This window comes from Rhinolophus ferrumequinum, chromosome 18 (assembly GCF_004115265.2).
Source record: "Rhinolophus ferrumequinum isolate MPI-CBG mRhiFer1 chromosome 18, mRhiFer1_v1.p, whole genome shotgun sequence".
NCBI classification, from domain to species: domain Eukaryota; kingdom Metazoa; phylum Chordata; class Mammalia; order Chiroptera; family Rhinolophidae; genus Rhinolophus; species Rhinolophus ferrumequinum.
In genome coordinates, this window is record NC_046301.1 from 25,212,088 (window position 1) to 25,227,132 (window position 15,045).

General features: G+C 36.8%; 1 protein-coding gene across 1 annotated transcript in view; it reads right to left on the bottom strand.

The window, feature by feature from the left end:
- DCHS2 (dachsous cadherin-related 2) overlaps positions 1-15,045 on the bottom strand; it is a 201,137-nt gene that overhangs the window by 75,616 nt on the left and 110,476 nt on the right. The window contains exons 4-5 of the mRNA XM_033133525.1: positions 3,959-4,195; positions 1,876-2,892 (exon numbers count right to left, since the gene is read on the bottom strand). Of these exons, the coding sequence (XP_032989416.1) occupies positions 1,876-2,892; positions 3,959-4,195 (1,254 nt within the window). The remainder of the gene's footprint in view (positions 1-1,875; positions 2,893-3,958; positions 4,196-15,045) is intronic.

A 15,045-nucleotide genomic window follows, 5' to 3' on the forward strand; every position in this document is an offset into this window, starting at 1 on the left:
CAAGCAACTACCACTTAACGTTGCTTTTTCTAAGATTTTTGTTTGTTTGTTTCAGCTCCCTTCATCCAAATATAATGACATGTGAAACAAAACAAAAAGCTGAAATGAGGAACCAGAAAGAAAATTCACATTTGGGTATGTTGTTGAATTGCTGAGTTTAAATACAGTGTCTGTCTACTATACAAACTATATTTCTGTGTTGTTTATGGTTAAGTGTGATTTTTAATAAAAATCACACACAAAACACCTGTATTTTTAAGTTCCAAATTGTACTTGTCCTCTGAAAATCCTAAATCCTAAATGGCAAGTGGATTTTTATTTGATGAACCACCTCTTTGACAAGGAGCTGCAGTTTAGAGGTCAAGGTAAAAAAGATTGTGAGGCTCAGCCATGGGCTGGGCATAGGTGATGCCAACGCAGGGTTCTGTGGGAGCTGGAGTTCTGATCACTACGAGACGGTTCAGAGCACCAGGAAATGGCGAGAGAGCATGCCTGCCATGCTTTGACAGGCGACCTCCACCCCTGTTTTGTCACACTGTTCCCAGACCTGGTAATGGGAACAGTTTACAAGTACATAGTCTTCTGTGACCTTTCATATGCTTTCACTCTTCACCCCTCAGAGCAGGACACAAAACATGGCAGGAATTATGCCCTTTGTTCATGATAAGGAAGTCACACTCTGAGCTTAAACTACTTGCTTAAAGCCCTACGACAAAACTAGGAATGGACACCTGGGTGCCACAGTAACTGTAGGAGAGAGATGATTGTGGGGGAACTTGTAAGTTTACAGTCTCTGTACATTTACAAAGACAACTCTAGTTTTCGTAGTTTCAAAAATCATAAATTACCAAGTGAACGAGAAGACCTAGAAAACTAGCATATGGAAGTAAAGAGCAAAGGAGGGCCATGCTATGTAGCTATGTAGTTTGTCCCCTGCAGAGGGGGCCCCAGTTTAGGATTGAAGGGGAGCTGACATCCAGCTTGCAGTCTTCTTGGCAAGCCATGTGCTCTAGTGAAAAGCTCCATCTGCTGGAGGAAGGGGCACCTTTTCCTAATGCACACAACAGGGCTTTTTAGAGTAAAATTAATCAGAACTCAATTCAAATTCCATCCTCTATAGGGCATGGGGCATCATTTACACAGACTATGATATACATACATGGTGCCTCCAGGAATTGTACCACGTGCTGGCCCCCCTCACCTCCTACCTCTGGGACCTCGGGCATGTTATTTGAGCTACCTGAGTCTCAGTTTCCCCAGCTTTATAGTTGTAGCATAATCATATTTTATTTGTAGGGGTTTCATCGAGTAAAGTCCTTGTAAATTTATACAATACAAAATTTTAAATATAATAACATTTTTATATTAATTTCATAATTAAGACTTGAAACAACTCACTGTAAATATCTATCCTCTCCTCATGGTTCCCTTGTCAAAACGAGAATGAAAAGATATATCAATAGAGTGATACTGAAATCTTAGCTAAGTGGATTGATTTCTAGTTTTACATGGATGACAGTTATATTTCATAATACATTATTGGACATTTTTTCAAAATCTACAAATGGAAAAGAATGGTTATGAAAAAAATTAGATTTTACACAAGGATTTATTCAATCCAGTTCTGACTATACCTCTAATTCAGAATCAGAGCAATTGTATTAGCAGTGTGGGTGAGAGGCAAGAGAACTATGAAACACTATAAGTAAAATTCTTTTCAATTTTTACTTAGTTTTTAAATCACAATACTCTAATCAATATGGCAGGTGCTGAAAACTAATTCTCATTATATGTTTGCACTAACGTTATAACTAAAAGATTTGAGTGTGGTCAATTCCAATTTTAAAGGGATAAATGGAAGCTACAAAATGCTACCTGTATGAGGATTCATCTTGAAGAATTTTCCATCAGACAAAAGGAAATATGACAGCTGTCCGTTCTTTCCCGAGTCTCTGTCAATTGCTGTAATTTTGCCTATTACCCCTTGGGGAAGGGGACTCTCCTCGACTTTCAAAAACAACACATCATGCAAGAAGGTAGGGGAATTGTCATTCTCATCCAGGACATGAACAATTACTGAAGTGCTCACATTTTGTGACAATCTGTCCTCCGGGATCCGGGCGAACACTCTAAAATTGTATGTTTGTGTGGATTCATAGTCGAGCTGTCGCCGCAAATAAATCCAACCTGTGTAAGGGTGGATGCCAAACGCAGCAGAGTCTGTGCTAGGTTCCAGTGAGTACAGAATCTGGGAGGTTTTGTGCTCTGGGCCAAGGGGGTAGGCCTGTATTTGCAGTATTTGGGTCGTCAGCGAGAGAAACTCACTAACTTCCACTTGATAGACCAAATTTCCAAAAATCAAGGGCAAGCTTGATTCTTGTTTTTCAATAACAATTGTCAGCACTAACAGGGATGCTCGAGGAGGAATGCCGAGGTCCTGGGCCATGACAGTCAGTGTGTGTTTCGGGGGCGCACCACCTCCCAGGCTGTCATTGAGATATATCACACCAAGCCTTGAGTCGATGTAAAAGATGCTTGGATTCTGGCTTGCAATGGAGTATTGGATGAATCCATTCCAGCCACTGTCTTTGTCTTCTGCACGTGCAAGGTACAAGGCTGTGCCAGGCAGTGTGATGTGAGATATTTTAATCTCATCTGAGGCTTTGGGAAACACGGGATGGTTGTCATTGACATCGATTATACTTATGTTGACCTCTGTGCTGCTGCAGGCTGCCGAGCTGCCGAGCTGTGCCTGGACCGTGAGCACAAACATGGGCTGCGTTTCATGATCCAGAGGCTTCTGGGTTCGAATGGTGCCCAGCCAAGGGTGAACAGAGAACTTTCCTTGCAGATTGCCAGAAGAGATTCTGTAAAAAATTGGCTCTGAGGAATCTGAGGAAAAAACAAAGAAAAGAAAGGAAAAGGAAAGGAAAGAAAGCAATTACTGTATGTCAAAAGAATGTACCACTGGAAACACTGAAATCTGAAAGTATTAATAGATATTACATCAATGGAGAATAGTGTGCAATGTTTTACACCTTCCTCAGCTCTCAAAAGCCTGTTGAAAAGTGAACACAAGGTTTAAGACACATTAGTGGGCAAAGGTAATGTCCAGTGGACAAAAAGCAAGGCACAGATTTCTATATCTCTCTTCATTTGTCTTGCTTTATGTAAAAGGGAAAGATATTCAGAAAATTATTTGGATGCCATTTTAATACATTTGAGGAAGCCAAATTAAGTTCATGTTGGTATTCCTTTATGATATCTACTTTTGAATGGCAAATACCCTCCACAGAAGTTGAGGGAAGGGATAGGAGGAGCCTGGGAGCATGGGAAGGTCTTTGGACAAGTGGGTCACATCTAGGAATTTATCCTGCATACAAACCTCTGTAAGTCATACAAGGACATTGCTAGAGTACTATTTGGACTACCAAAATACTACAAATCACTCAAATTGATAGTAAAAGGGAAACATTTAATAAAACATGTTTTACATCTAAGTTGAAATACCAGGTAAGCTTTTAAAAATGAGACAGAATGATATACAGTTACCTGCAAGGTTGTCTACAATATACAGCAGGAAAAAAAAAGAGTTGTAGGAAAACAAAGATAGCAGGATGTATTTTTGTAAAAAAATTTTAAGTGTGTGTATGTATGCATGTGCGTGGGCATGCGTGTGTGTTGGGGGTGAGTTATAAAAGATGTATACTTTTTACATTATGATATTTTTGTTTTAAACTTTTCTTTTAAAAGTACCTATTACTTTTGTGATTCGGAAAAAAAAATTGTAAGATAGAAATAATTTTGAAAGAACAAAGAGCAAGTCACATTGTGTGGTCTCCCTTCATTCTTTTTGCATGGAGAGAAGGAAAGATTTACTCAAGATTGTACAGCCTAAGGATATACAGGAAATGTTCCAATAATAGATTTCAAGGCAGCATAAGGAGGAAGTACTTACTCAAGGACTCTTTCGCTTTCACTGTTCCGACAGGGCTGTCTTCGGGCACATCTTCATAAACTGAGAAAGTATACTTAGGCCTTTCAAATTCAGTGGGTGCCAAAATTGTCTGAAGAATGTGTATTGTGATGTCGGCATTAGTGACAGATGTGAGCCCGCCACCATCTTGAGCACAGACCACCAGCATGAGTGTAGTAGATTCCAAATGACTAAGAGTTGATGTTAAGTAAATAATTCCTGGGTAGAGGAAAGAAAGAATTAAAAAACAGATCACACGCAATAAATACTGATGAGCAACAGTAACACCTAATCTGTTGATTCTACTGTTGATTTTAGGTGTCAACTTGATTGGGCCACAGAGTGCCCAGATATTTGATTAAATATTATTTTGCATGTTTCTAGATGAGATGAAGATTTAAATGTGTAAACTGAGTCAAGCAAATTGCCCTCTCTGCTGTAGATGAGTCTTGTTCATTCAGTTGAAGGCCTGACTACTCGGAGATCAAAGGCTTTACCCTCTCTGGAGTGAGAGAGAATTGTTCCTGCCGGGCTGCCTTTGAACCGGGACATGAACTGAGATCTAGGCTCTTCCTGGGCCTTGAGACTGCCATCCTTCAGTTGGGGACTGCATCATTGGCTCCCCTGGGTCTCCCGCTTGCCCGCTTGCCCTGCAGATCTCGGGATTTGTCAGTCTCCACAATTGTGTGAGCTAATTCCTTATAATAAATCTCTTTATATATATTATATATACCCTATAGGTAATACATAATATATATTTATATCCTATAATATATGACATGATACAGATAAATAGAAATAGAGATAGAGATATATACAGAGAGAGAGAGAGAAAGAGAGAGAGAGAGAGAGAAAGAGAGAGAGAGAGAGAGAATCTCCCATTTATTCCATTTTTCTGGAGAACCTTAACTAATACATTTATATTCCAAACAAAGAACTTGAGCACATTTGCAAAATGATGGTCCAAAATATCTAAAGTAAACAATATTTTCCTAGAGCTTAAACACTGTATATCTTCCAAGTGTATCAATTCATCAGAAAAACATAAATTGTGGTGTCTTTTTTAGGCCTGACTATCATATCACCTGCCCTGAATGTAATGCTAACAAAGTTGATGTGAAAGAACCGACAGCTATAGAGGAGCCTGAGACAACACTTTAAAGTTATATGGAAACAGTGAAGAACTACACCAGTGTGAACTATATAAAGAGGGCTTCGTTTAGAACCTCATATCCACTTATATACTCATATATCCTCGTAGTTGTCATTCAGAGAATGAATTCATGTGAGGGAGGGGGAGGGTCAGAAGTCCTACTTCCCCAAGGGAAATGCCTTGTTAAAAAAAAAAAAAAAGGACGTTTTCAAGCCTTTTGAAACAAATAACACTATATAAGTGCCGACCATACAAGATAAATTCTTCCAATCTCTGTTTTTCACTAGGTTTTGAAAAGAAAATGCTCATTATCTTATTCCTCCATGTCTCATTTCACAGCAGTCTTAGAAGTAACACCTTCACTCTAGGACGTCTGCATTAATATATTTTACACACACACAGACACATATATACACATACACATATATACATATACATGTATGTCTATCTATCTACACACACACACACACACACACACACACACACACACACATGCTGATCCATCCCAAAATCCTCTATAATGATGGGAAAGTCAATATCGTATAAATTAGAAACCTGTTCATCAATTGCCAAGCCAAGAATTTAGTTTAACATGATATACTCGTAAGACACTTGGACAAGAGAAGAACAGATATTTTCCAGAGGAACACACCTTCATCCCTAGGGTTCCAAGATTCTCTCAGATAAAGATCCAAGCCCACAGTAAAAAAATCACAAAACACCTGAGGAAATATGTTAACATGATTGAGACTGAGTACCAACAAAAGATTTTGACTGGGAAAGACTTCAGAAAATATAAATGGACAAAATGCTCTAGTTAAAAGACCAAATTTATAAGAATGAATTTCAAAATAAATCCAACCACATGTTTATGAGAAACACACCTGAAAAAAAAGGATATGAACTGGATGCAAGTGAAAGGTGGGCAATTGGACGTCATCTCCAACCTCTTGCTCCCTGACCCCTTCAATTGATCTGACACATGACATCCACGTGACATCCCCTTGTTTTTGGACCCTTTCCTTTGTTTACATGATAGTTTTCTTTTTGTGTTTATTAACAATTCCTGTGGTTTCTCCAATGGCCCTTCCACCTCCTCAGACTTCTAAGAATTTCTCTAGTTAAGTACTAAGCTCTTTGTTCTAGTCTCTGAAGGGTCTCAAAGAGTGTTCCCTGACCACCTGCATCAAAAGCACCATGTCTACCTGCACAAACAAAAAATTTCAGGCTCTTACCCAGATATTCTGATTGCTACATGTGGGGAAAGATCCAGGAATTACATTTTTAACAAGCTCCACCAGTAATTTTTATTTATTCTAACATTTAAAAAATACTGCTATATAATCTTTCCTTCAAAATATTCATGTATTTGCAACTTCAATAGTTATTTTATCCTAGCATCTCCCCATGTCCTACCACCTGCCTTACAGTTCTATAGTTTTTCCTAGGTGGCACTTCCCCTCAGCATTTGGCAATCTGACATCAGCTGGCCCATCAATCATAGTTAAAATGAAGAAATTATATATGACTCATCCTCTTTCATTAACAAATCAAATCAGTCACCATTCTTAAATTATTTTCTTCTTAAAATATCCTCAATTAGTTCCTTCCTCTCTTTTATTACTATCTCCTTAGTCCAAATCTCATAACTTTATCCCTGGATTATTATAATAATCGTAATATATTATATCATTGCTGTTAATTAATAGATATTCCCTGTTTAAAATGTCTAGTTCTATAATCCACCTAGCACACTGCTGGCAGGGTAATTTTCCTTAAATATCACTTTCACCATAATGTGCTAGTGTCTAAAACCCTTATGTCAGTCCTTGTTTCCTGTAATAATCAAGTGGAAACTCCTCTCCCATCCTTTGAACTTCCCTCATAAGAGCCCCCACTCAATGTATTATAGTTTCCCGTCGTTATGTAACCCATCTCTCTGCTTCCGGCATGATAATCTCCCGCTGTCATAAATATGGGTAATAAGTGTGATGACCAGCATAACCCCTGCGATACAATCACAGAACAACTTTATTTTCTTTCCTCCTATTTAAATTTATTTTGTATGGCTAACTGTTCTTCCTCTGCCCCTAAGTGAAACTTCAGGAAGTTCGTACAACTTCTGCAATCACCGTCAACCCATTAAAATCCTTCCTGTTACTTTAAGTCACAAAACAGTCTCAATTTCATAATTAGAATGTAAAAGTCTATATAATAATTAGAACTCTAAATTTAAAGTTCAGGTGGGGCAAATGCTGCAGGTCAGAAATAAACGGCTTTTCTTTTTCCTCCCCCAGCTGGCTTCCAACCGCTAATGTGCCGCTGCCTTAACAGAGCTAAGCCATTTCTCTTCACATTGTCCACTTCCTGCTTCCTTGTCTCCTGAAAAGCTGGCAGCGCTCAGCGCTTCTCCCTCTGGCCCTTTCTGGGCATGATCTGAAACAACTCCACACCGGTTCTCTCTGTCACAAATGACCAACATCCAGCAGAAACCAGTAAGTGCTCTGCGCCCCTACAAACTCGCGGAAGGCAGTTTGTCTTCCCCTCAGAAACCTCTCCTTTGTTCCACTGTCAGTCATTCCCCCTTTAGATTTCTCAAGTGAGAAACAAACTTGAGTGTGTTAGCCCCAAACTGCAGGAAACACATACTAAATTCTTTGTGCAGTCAGTAAGGTATAGGAACCCCACCCTGGGGGTAACCCACAAATCAAGGGCAGCTCTCTCTAAATTATCAACACCTTTTATCGCCAATGTATCAACCTTTTATACCTTTGACAAGGTGGGTAAAGTTCAGAAGAATAATAAAGTCTAGTATCCCTGTAGAATATGGAATTTACTATTATATATTTTTGTGAGTCAGCCCAAACTTAAATTTTAATTTCTTGCCACAAATGCTTACTATCACCAGGACTTCACATTTATATATTTATATTGTTTGCTTCCCTTGAATCACTATCAATTCTTCCCCCTCTCGCTTAGATTAGGTTAGTGCAAAAGTCATTGTGGTTTAAAAGGTTAAAAATAATTGCAAAATCCGCAATGACTTTTGCACCAACCTAATACAAATCAGAGTTATGTTGCAAGGTTCAGCTCAAGTTTTAGGGTCCATAATTCCTTCCCTGATTACTCTAGATTTTCCAGAACTCCCTTCTGAAGCCCTACACTATCTGCAGACATTACTTTCATCAACACATGACACTTGCCATCTACATTTCTTTTTCATGGAAGGCAAATACAAAGTCACCTTAATGAACCTGTGTGACTCCAGTGCTGGTAAACTTGATTACACCTATAATGTGAAAGTTATCTTTACAAAACGTGCTAACCCAAAGGGTAGCTGATGAGTCCAGGAAGAGGAGAGAAAAGGAGAGGCAAATATTAGGAACACACACCTTGGTCCAGGCCATGGAAGTGAAGAGAGATCCTTTGCAAACAGACGTCGAGGGTTTCACTCACTATGAAAAGCAGAGTAATGCAGAATGCTGGAAATCAACAGGCTTTCCTATTTTTGTCCTACTGGCAAGAACGTCTTTATTATGGGGAAGATCCATCAGCTTAGTTTAACCTGGTACTACGGAACATTAAAATGATCTCATCCCCTTCTTTAAAAGTCAATGCTCATTTACAAACTTTTCCAGATATGACTGGGCTTTCTGGGTAGTGTGCCTAGAAGGAGAAGGTAAGCTGGACATGAAGCCTCAAGGATTTAGTTTCTATGATAATCATGGTTTTTCACTATAACCTGATCATTGGCATTCAGTTTGATACATCAATAGAATGAGCTTGCTTAATGTAAGTCTGATGACAAAATAATTTAAATATGAAATACCATCTTGTGAAGCTTCTGAGGAGTCAGACAGCTGGGCTTCTAGTCAAATAATACTGCTGTTTGTGCTAATAGTCTCATTATTTGACTTTGGAAATATAATTATTAAGTCTCTTGCCTTGTTTATGTATTTTTTTCCTATATTTTCTTTATGTATTTTTTTTCTATATTCCTACATATGTTTCCACAGATTTCTATATTCTGGCCTGGACTGAGTATCTATCTATTTTTTTTCCAGTATTGAACTCTAAAAATTGTTGTACTTTCATGATATGTTTTTTATTTTATTTTTTATTGAGATATAATTGACATGCATCATTGTATTAGTTTTAGGTGTACAACATAATGATTTTATATATGAATATATTGTGAAATGATTACCACAATAAATTTAGTTACAATTATTTTTTCTTGTGATAAAACTTTTATGATCTACTCTCTTATAAACTTCCAAATATACAATACAGTATTAACTATAGTCACCATGCTGTGCATTAAATTCTGAGGATTTATTTATTTATCACTGGAAGTCTGTACCGTTTAACCACATTCATCCATTTAATTTTGTCCACTGATGCCCCTGCCTCTGAAAACCACCAATCTCTTCTATGTTTATGTGTATGTACTATTGTCAACTCCGCTAGACTATAAGCTTTACTGTGGCAACAATTTCACCTCATTTTTTCCTTATTTAGTCAACAACTGTTTATTTTGTACCTACTACATGCCAGGAGCTGTGCTAGTAACTGGGAAGGCAACACAAAGCAGAATAGACAGTGTCCGTGGGGGACAGACATTAATCAAATAATCACAAAATATGTAATTATAATATAAAGAGAAGCTGTGGTGCAATATCAATCTGGGCACCTGAGTTAATGTGGTTGGGGAGGGAGATGTCGGAAACATACCTCCATGAAAAGGTGACCTATACCCTGAGACCCGAAGGATGAGTTAGGCCGTTCACTGCAGGTGAAGATGTGAGTATAGGAAGAGGAGAGGAGAGGGTACAATCAAATGATCTTGGCAGAAGACAAAATAAATAAAGTGCCTGTGGAAGGAAGCATGGCAAGCTCAAGGAAAGAAGGAGGAGGAGGAGGAGGAAGAGAAAAAAAGAGATAGAGGAGGAATAAGAAGAAGGAGCAGGAGAAGTAGTAGTAGCTGGTGTAAGGAAGGAGCACAGAGATCAAAGAGAAGAGTTATTGGAGCTGAGGCCACAGAGGAAAGCGGGCCAATCATGAAGGGCCTGGTTGACCATAACAAAGATTTGGTATTCAGCCAAAGAGCCATAGGAAGTCATTAATGATTTTAGGTACGGGAGCAAAATGACCAAATCTGTTTTTTTATATTAGAACAAGGTTCTTTTTATGTCTATATATATATATAAATTTTACTAGGCTTCCTCTGAGCCAATGACTACTTTAGTTGGCCTTCAAAGCCAATTTTGTATAATGCAACAATTTCCACTAGAGAACAGGAAGAAACCAGTAACTTTTCTTTGAACACTCACTGCTTAGAAGAGGGGAGTGTTAGGATTAACTTTGTCCTTCTATATGCTGAATGTTTCAAAACATTCACTTTTTTTTTTATATTTGAAAAGGAGTTAGAAAACTTATTTACTTGAATCCAACATTCCTAAATAACTGAGCTGTCTACTAAAGTTGAGGAGACACAAAATGTAGCTTTATAATATATATTACATGTAAATATACATATATATAATAAATAATGAAATTATAGATAAAAGGAATAGCTTTTTTTGCCTATATATTGTCAGCTTAAAATTTATGAAATTACATTTTAATACTTTAATAAAGTGATTATTTGGCTCTCATTTTTTCATGACACTTGCAAATTATCATTAACCACCAGTGCATCAGACCAAATTTAACATTAAAAAATAGATACCAATTCATTTGTAGAGCACTGATTATTTTATGCTTCAGTTACTGAGTGCCTGGATTTATACATACCAATTATAATGTGCAATAATGTTTGTCTATTCTGTTTATCTTGTCACTTTTTTATTTAAAAGAGTACCCTGCTGGGATGAAATTTGTTTTAATTGATAGATTAATAAAAGAGCTTGAAGACAAAGGTCCTCTCTTACTTGAAATCTAATATGTATATAAAATCATGTTTTTCTATTAATTAAGTAATACTGACTTTCATAATCAAACCTCCTACAAAAGATGGGATATTCTTAACCAAGGTGGTAATTCATAGTTAGAAAATAGTCTGTAAGTCATTACTAAAATTGTAAGCTATGGTATAGTTATGAACAAAAACAAGCACAAAATCATGACCTTTCCCAAACACGGAGTCTAGAAATATGGTTTTCTCCAAAACAGAAACAGACCAAAATCTGTCATCAATAACAATTTCTTATCAGTTATTGACATTTATGGTATCTCTCCTATATTCAGTTTGTGAGAATACAGAAACTTGTTCATCAAAGAGATGACATTATGCTATTTATTTGGCACACAAATCTGGGTAACTAAATTGTAGTGGCTGAAAGGAATAGAATGGATTCAAAATTCTGACAACTAAATTATTAACCACTAAAACAATTCTTAAGAATAATTTACCCATTTTGGAAGATTCTACTCAATTGTATTTATTCAATGGAAAAGAGTAAATAAATCAAGAGATAATTTGGTAATTCAACTAGAATTTTATAGGAAGAGATCATTTTTCTATCCTAGTTAGTTGAAATCAATGGAACCTTTATTTATCCTAGCTTTGTCTTTATTTTTTTAAAAAAGTCATAATAATAGAAATAGCCTTGAAAGGGATGTTCAAGGAACAAATTTGAATGTCAGGTTTACCATATCCCTGAGCAAGTCTCACTAAGACTCTCAGGGTCTTCGGTCTCTTAATTTGCAGATGGGCATTAAACATCTGCCTTGCTTATCCCATAAGTTGATATGAGGCTCAAATAGGCAATATACGAAGAGATGCTGAAAAGTATTATCTGAGACAGAGCAGTACAGGGATAGATCACAGGTCTAGGAAAAGGTTCAAGTTCAAGTCTCCAGTTTACCAACCGAGTATCTTTAGTTAGGTCACTGAATCCCTTTCTGCCTCAATTTCTTCCTCCACTAAATGAGAGAGCTGAATTATAAGGTCCCCTCCATCTCTAAGGGTCTGTGATCTTATACCGGAAAAACAAATGAGAAAACTCTAACATGCTTTTGTTTCCTATGAAAGTGACATACACTGATTAGGTGTTGTTGATTAACTTTAGTCTCTGTGTTGCAAATAAAAGAAAGAACTTGTTTTGGCGTGAGCAGGCTCACATCCCTTATGAAATGAGATGTGGTACTATTAACTACATACCATAATGTTCTGAATGTAGGAACGTGGCAATGGTGAATAATTATGAGATTATTAGATTGTACAAAATCTAAGCATAAAACTAATATTAGAAAAGAGTCTGCCCTTGAAATAAAGAAAAACAGAGTCTGTGCTATATTACTCTTAAAATCCACACACCCATACAAACGAAAGATTACAGCTAAACACCGAGGCATAGCTGCCCTTGTCAGACAGTTTAACTCACTCAGTTACCCTAATTACTTGTTCTTCTGTAGTGCTAAGGCTGGATTTTGTGTACTTCACAACCAAATGTAGAACAGACAATAGACAAGGCAACATAAACTTTTATTGTAAGATGTCCAAAAGCAGGAATTTTTGTTTTATTCACTGATGCATACCAAACACCTATAACAGTGAGTGGTACACAAATAAATATGCATTAAATAAATACATATTGAAAGGATAAACTTGCTTTCATTTTCTACCTTGAATAAACAAGTTACTTTCTTTTTAGAACTTGTATTAACTTTTATTTATATCAACTAACTTCTATAAAAAGAGGTGAAGGACAAAAATCTAATCAAAGGTTAACTCCTAGCAAAAAAAGTAGTTGGGCAACAATAAATGACCAACACAAATGCTTGCAATCTCAGTCACCTTAAAATAATCTGAATTAGAAGTAATGTTTGTTTCAGTGTATAATTACTAAGTAAATAGCACAAACACAAAAAATAAAGAATCGCTCTTTTCATGTTTCTAAAGAGAATACTTCAAACAATGTAGGAAAAAAATCTTCATATAATTTGTAAAATGGGATTAAAAATACATAAAAAAAGAGCTATTAATAAATATGCCTCTGTGTTTCCTCCTTTTAAAACTCAAAACACTGTGGTCCTCCTTCGCCCACATCAAAGGAACCCAACTAACTGAGAATAAGAGAAATGAAGGCTCAATTCAGTATCTCTCTCCTGGTGCCTAAACACATTTTACAAAAATGTTCTTTGAACTAACAACACACTTAGAAAACCAGAAACAGACCAGGAAGATAAACCCACAAGAGAAAACAACCATGACATTGCCACACCCCCTTCCAGTTTTTTCCAAAACATTTTTCTTACCAGATGAACACAGTAAGTCAAAGAGCTCTATTTTTAATACATGAGTCTTAGTTGTGGCACAAATAGGTCAATGCAAAAATCTCTTGTCTTCAGGAAAACAAGACAGAAAATGAGCCTATAACACAAAGTATGTAAGCTTATAGAATAGCATGTCTGATATACGAACCATCAAAATGAAAGGACGAAATGGAGTAGGGAGCAAATTAATGAATGTCTCTAAGAGAGAATTTTAGAGTAACTCGAGAGGAAGTGACAGTGTAGAAATTTGCTCATCAATTCTCAATAGTCTCCTCATACAATATAACTATACTTGTATATAACTATAAAACTATACAACTATGTAATCAATTATATAAAAGCTACAACCTATATAATTATATAAGTATATATAAATATATACGTTGATGTTTATATATTTAGTATGTAAATCTAGCAAAGCGCCAGCTGGCACAGATAAGCTAGAGAGAGAATGAGAGTCTGGGGTAGTTGTGAGGAAAATGGCGGGAGGTCACAGTGTCACTTACCATGCTGTGATGGGGAAAGAGGATTTTAAATGAAGTTTTGCTCTGTGTTATCAATGATACGCCCTTACAATTTCTTAAGAGAATGTAATAAGGATTTAAATCACTTTTTAATTATTTCTCAACGTCGTTTGTTCTTTTATTACACAAATATATATTGATAGAGTCAATTTCTTGAGACTATTTACATTGGCAGTCTCCGTAAAGACAGGCCTTATGGGTGAAGAAACAATGCCTAGCTTTCTATACATTACAACAAAAACACAAATCCAGGAGAGGAAAACTATATTCCAATACTGCTCCCTGTTCTATGAGAACATCAACAGTTAAATTAGCTTTTACCGCATGGCCTGCAAACCTACCTATTATGTGTGTGGAGTTGCAATCAACCACCAAATGAACTTGAACTCAGCTGTTCAGATCGGAGACTGCCTCTTTACTAGGCAACCTTTTCCCCATAGCTAGTCATGATGCTATTCAAGTCTGTTGTAAAGGTTAAAGTAAAGCATTACCAGCCCTCATGAATTTCTCATAAGTTGTGATTAAGTGCAACCAAATTCTAAGTACTGTTAGACTGAGAAATGTCTTCAATCTAAATGCAATGACAGGAAAATAATATATGCACTGGCCAACAATAACCCAAAGCTACTTCCATTACGAAATTCATCTTTGCTTTAAAAAAAAAAAAATTACCATGATAGTTCCCTAGATAATGACTCACACAATGCATTCTCCATAATTAACAGTGGCATTTGTCTTATACCTGGTGCCAGGAATGGAAGCCTGTGGCTAACTGAAGCCAGCACGGCAACAGAGGTCTCCTGTAAAAACAGAACACTGTATGGCTCATTCTTGAAGATCTTCCAGGGGAAACTAGAAGATGAGTGTGTTGATGTCTTTTAAAAATAATCTGCTAAATGCTTTTCGATCCTGTGCCCTGATTACTGGCTGACCTACGTAATTCTGGCAACGCTAGTGCCCTGGAGGGCCTGACATCTTGACAAGCAGTTAAGGTCCTCAGTTTAGAGGAATTTTGAAAAAGCCAAGATAAGCAGACTAATTTCCTTAAAAAGTATTTTCTTCTGATCTTTTACATGTTAAAGGGGCCACGTCAGTGGATTATTTTGAGCAAG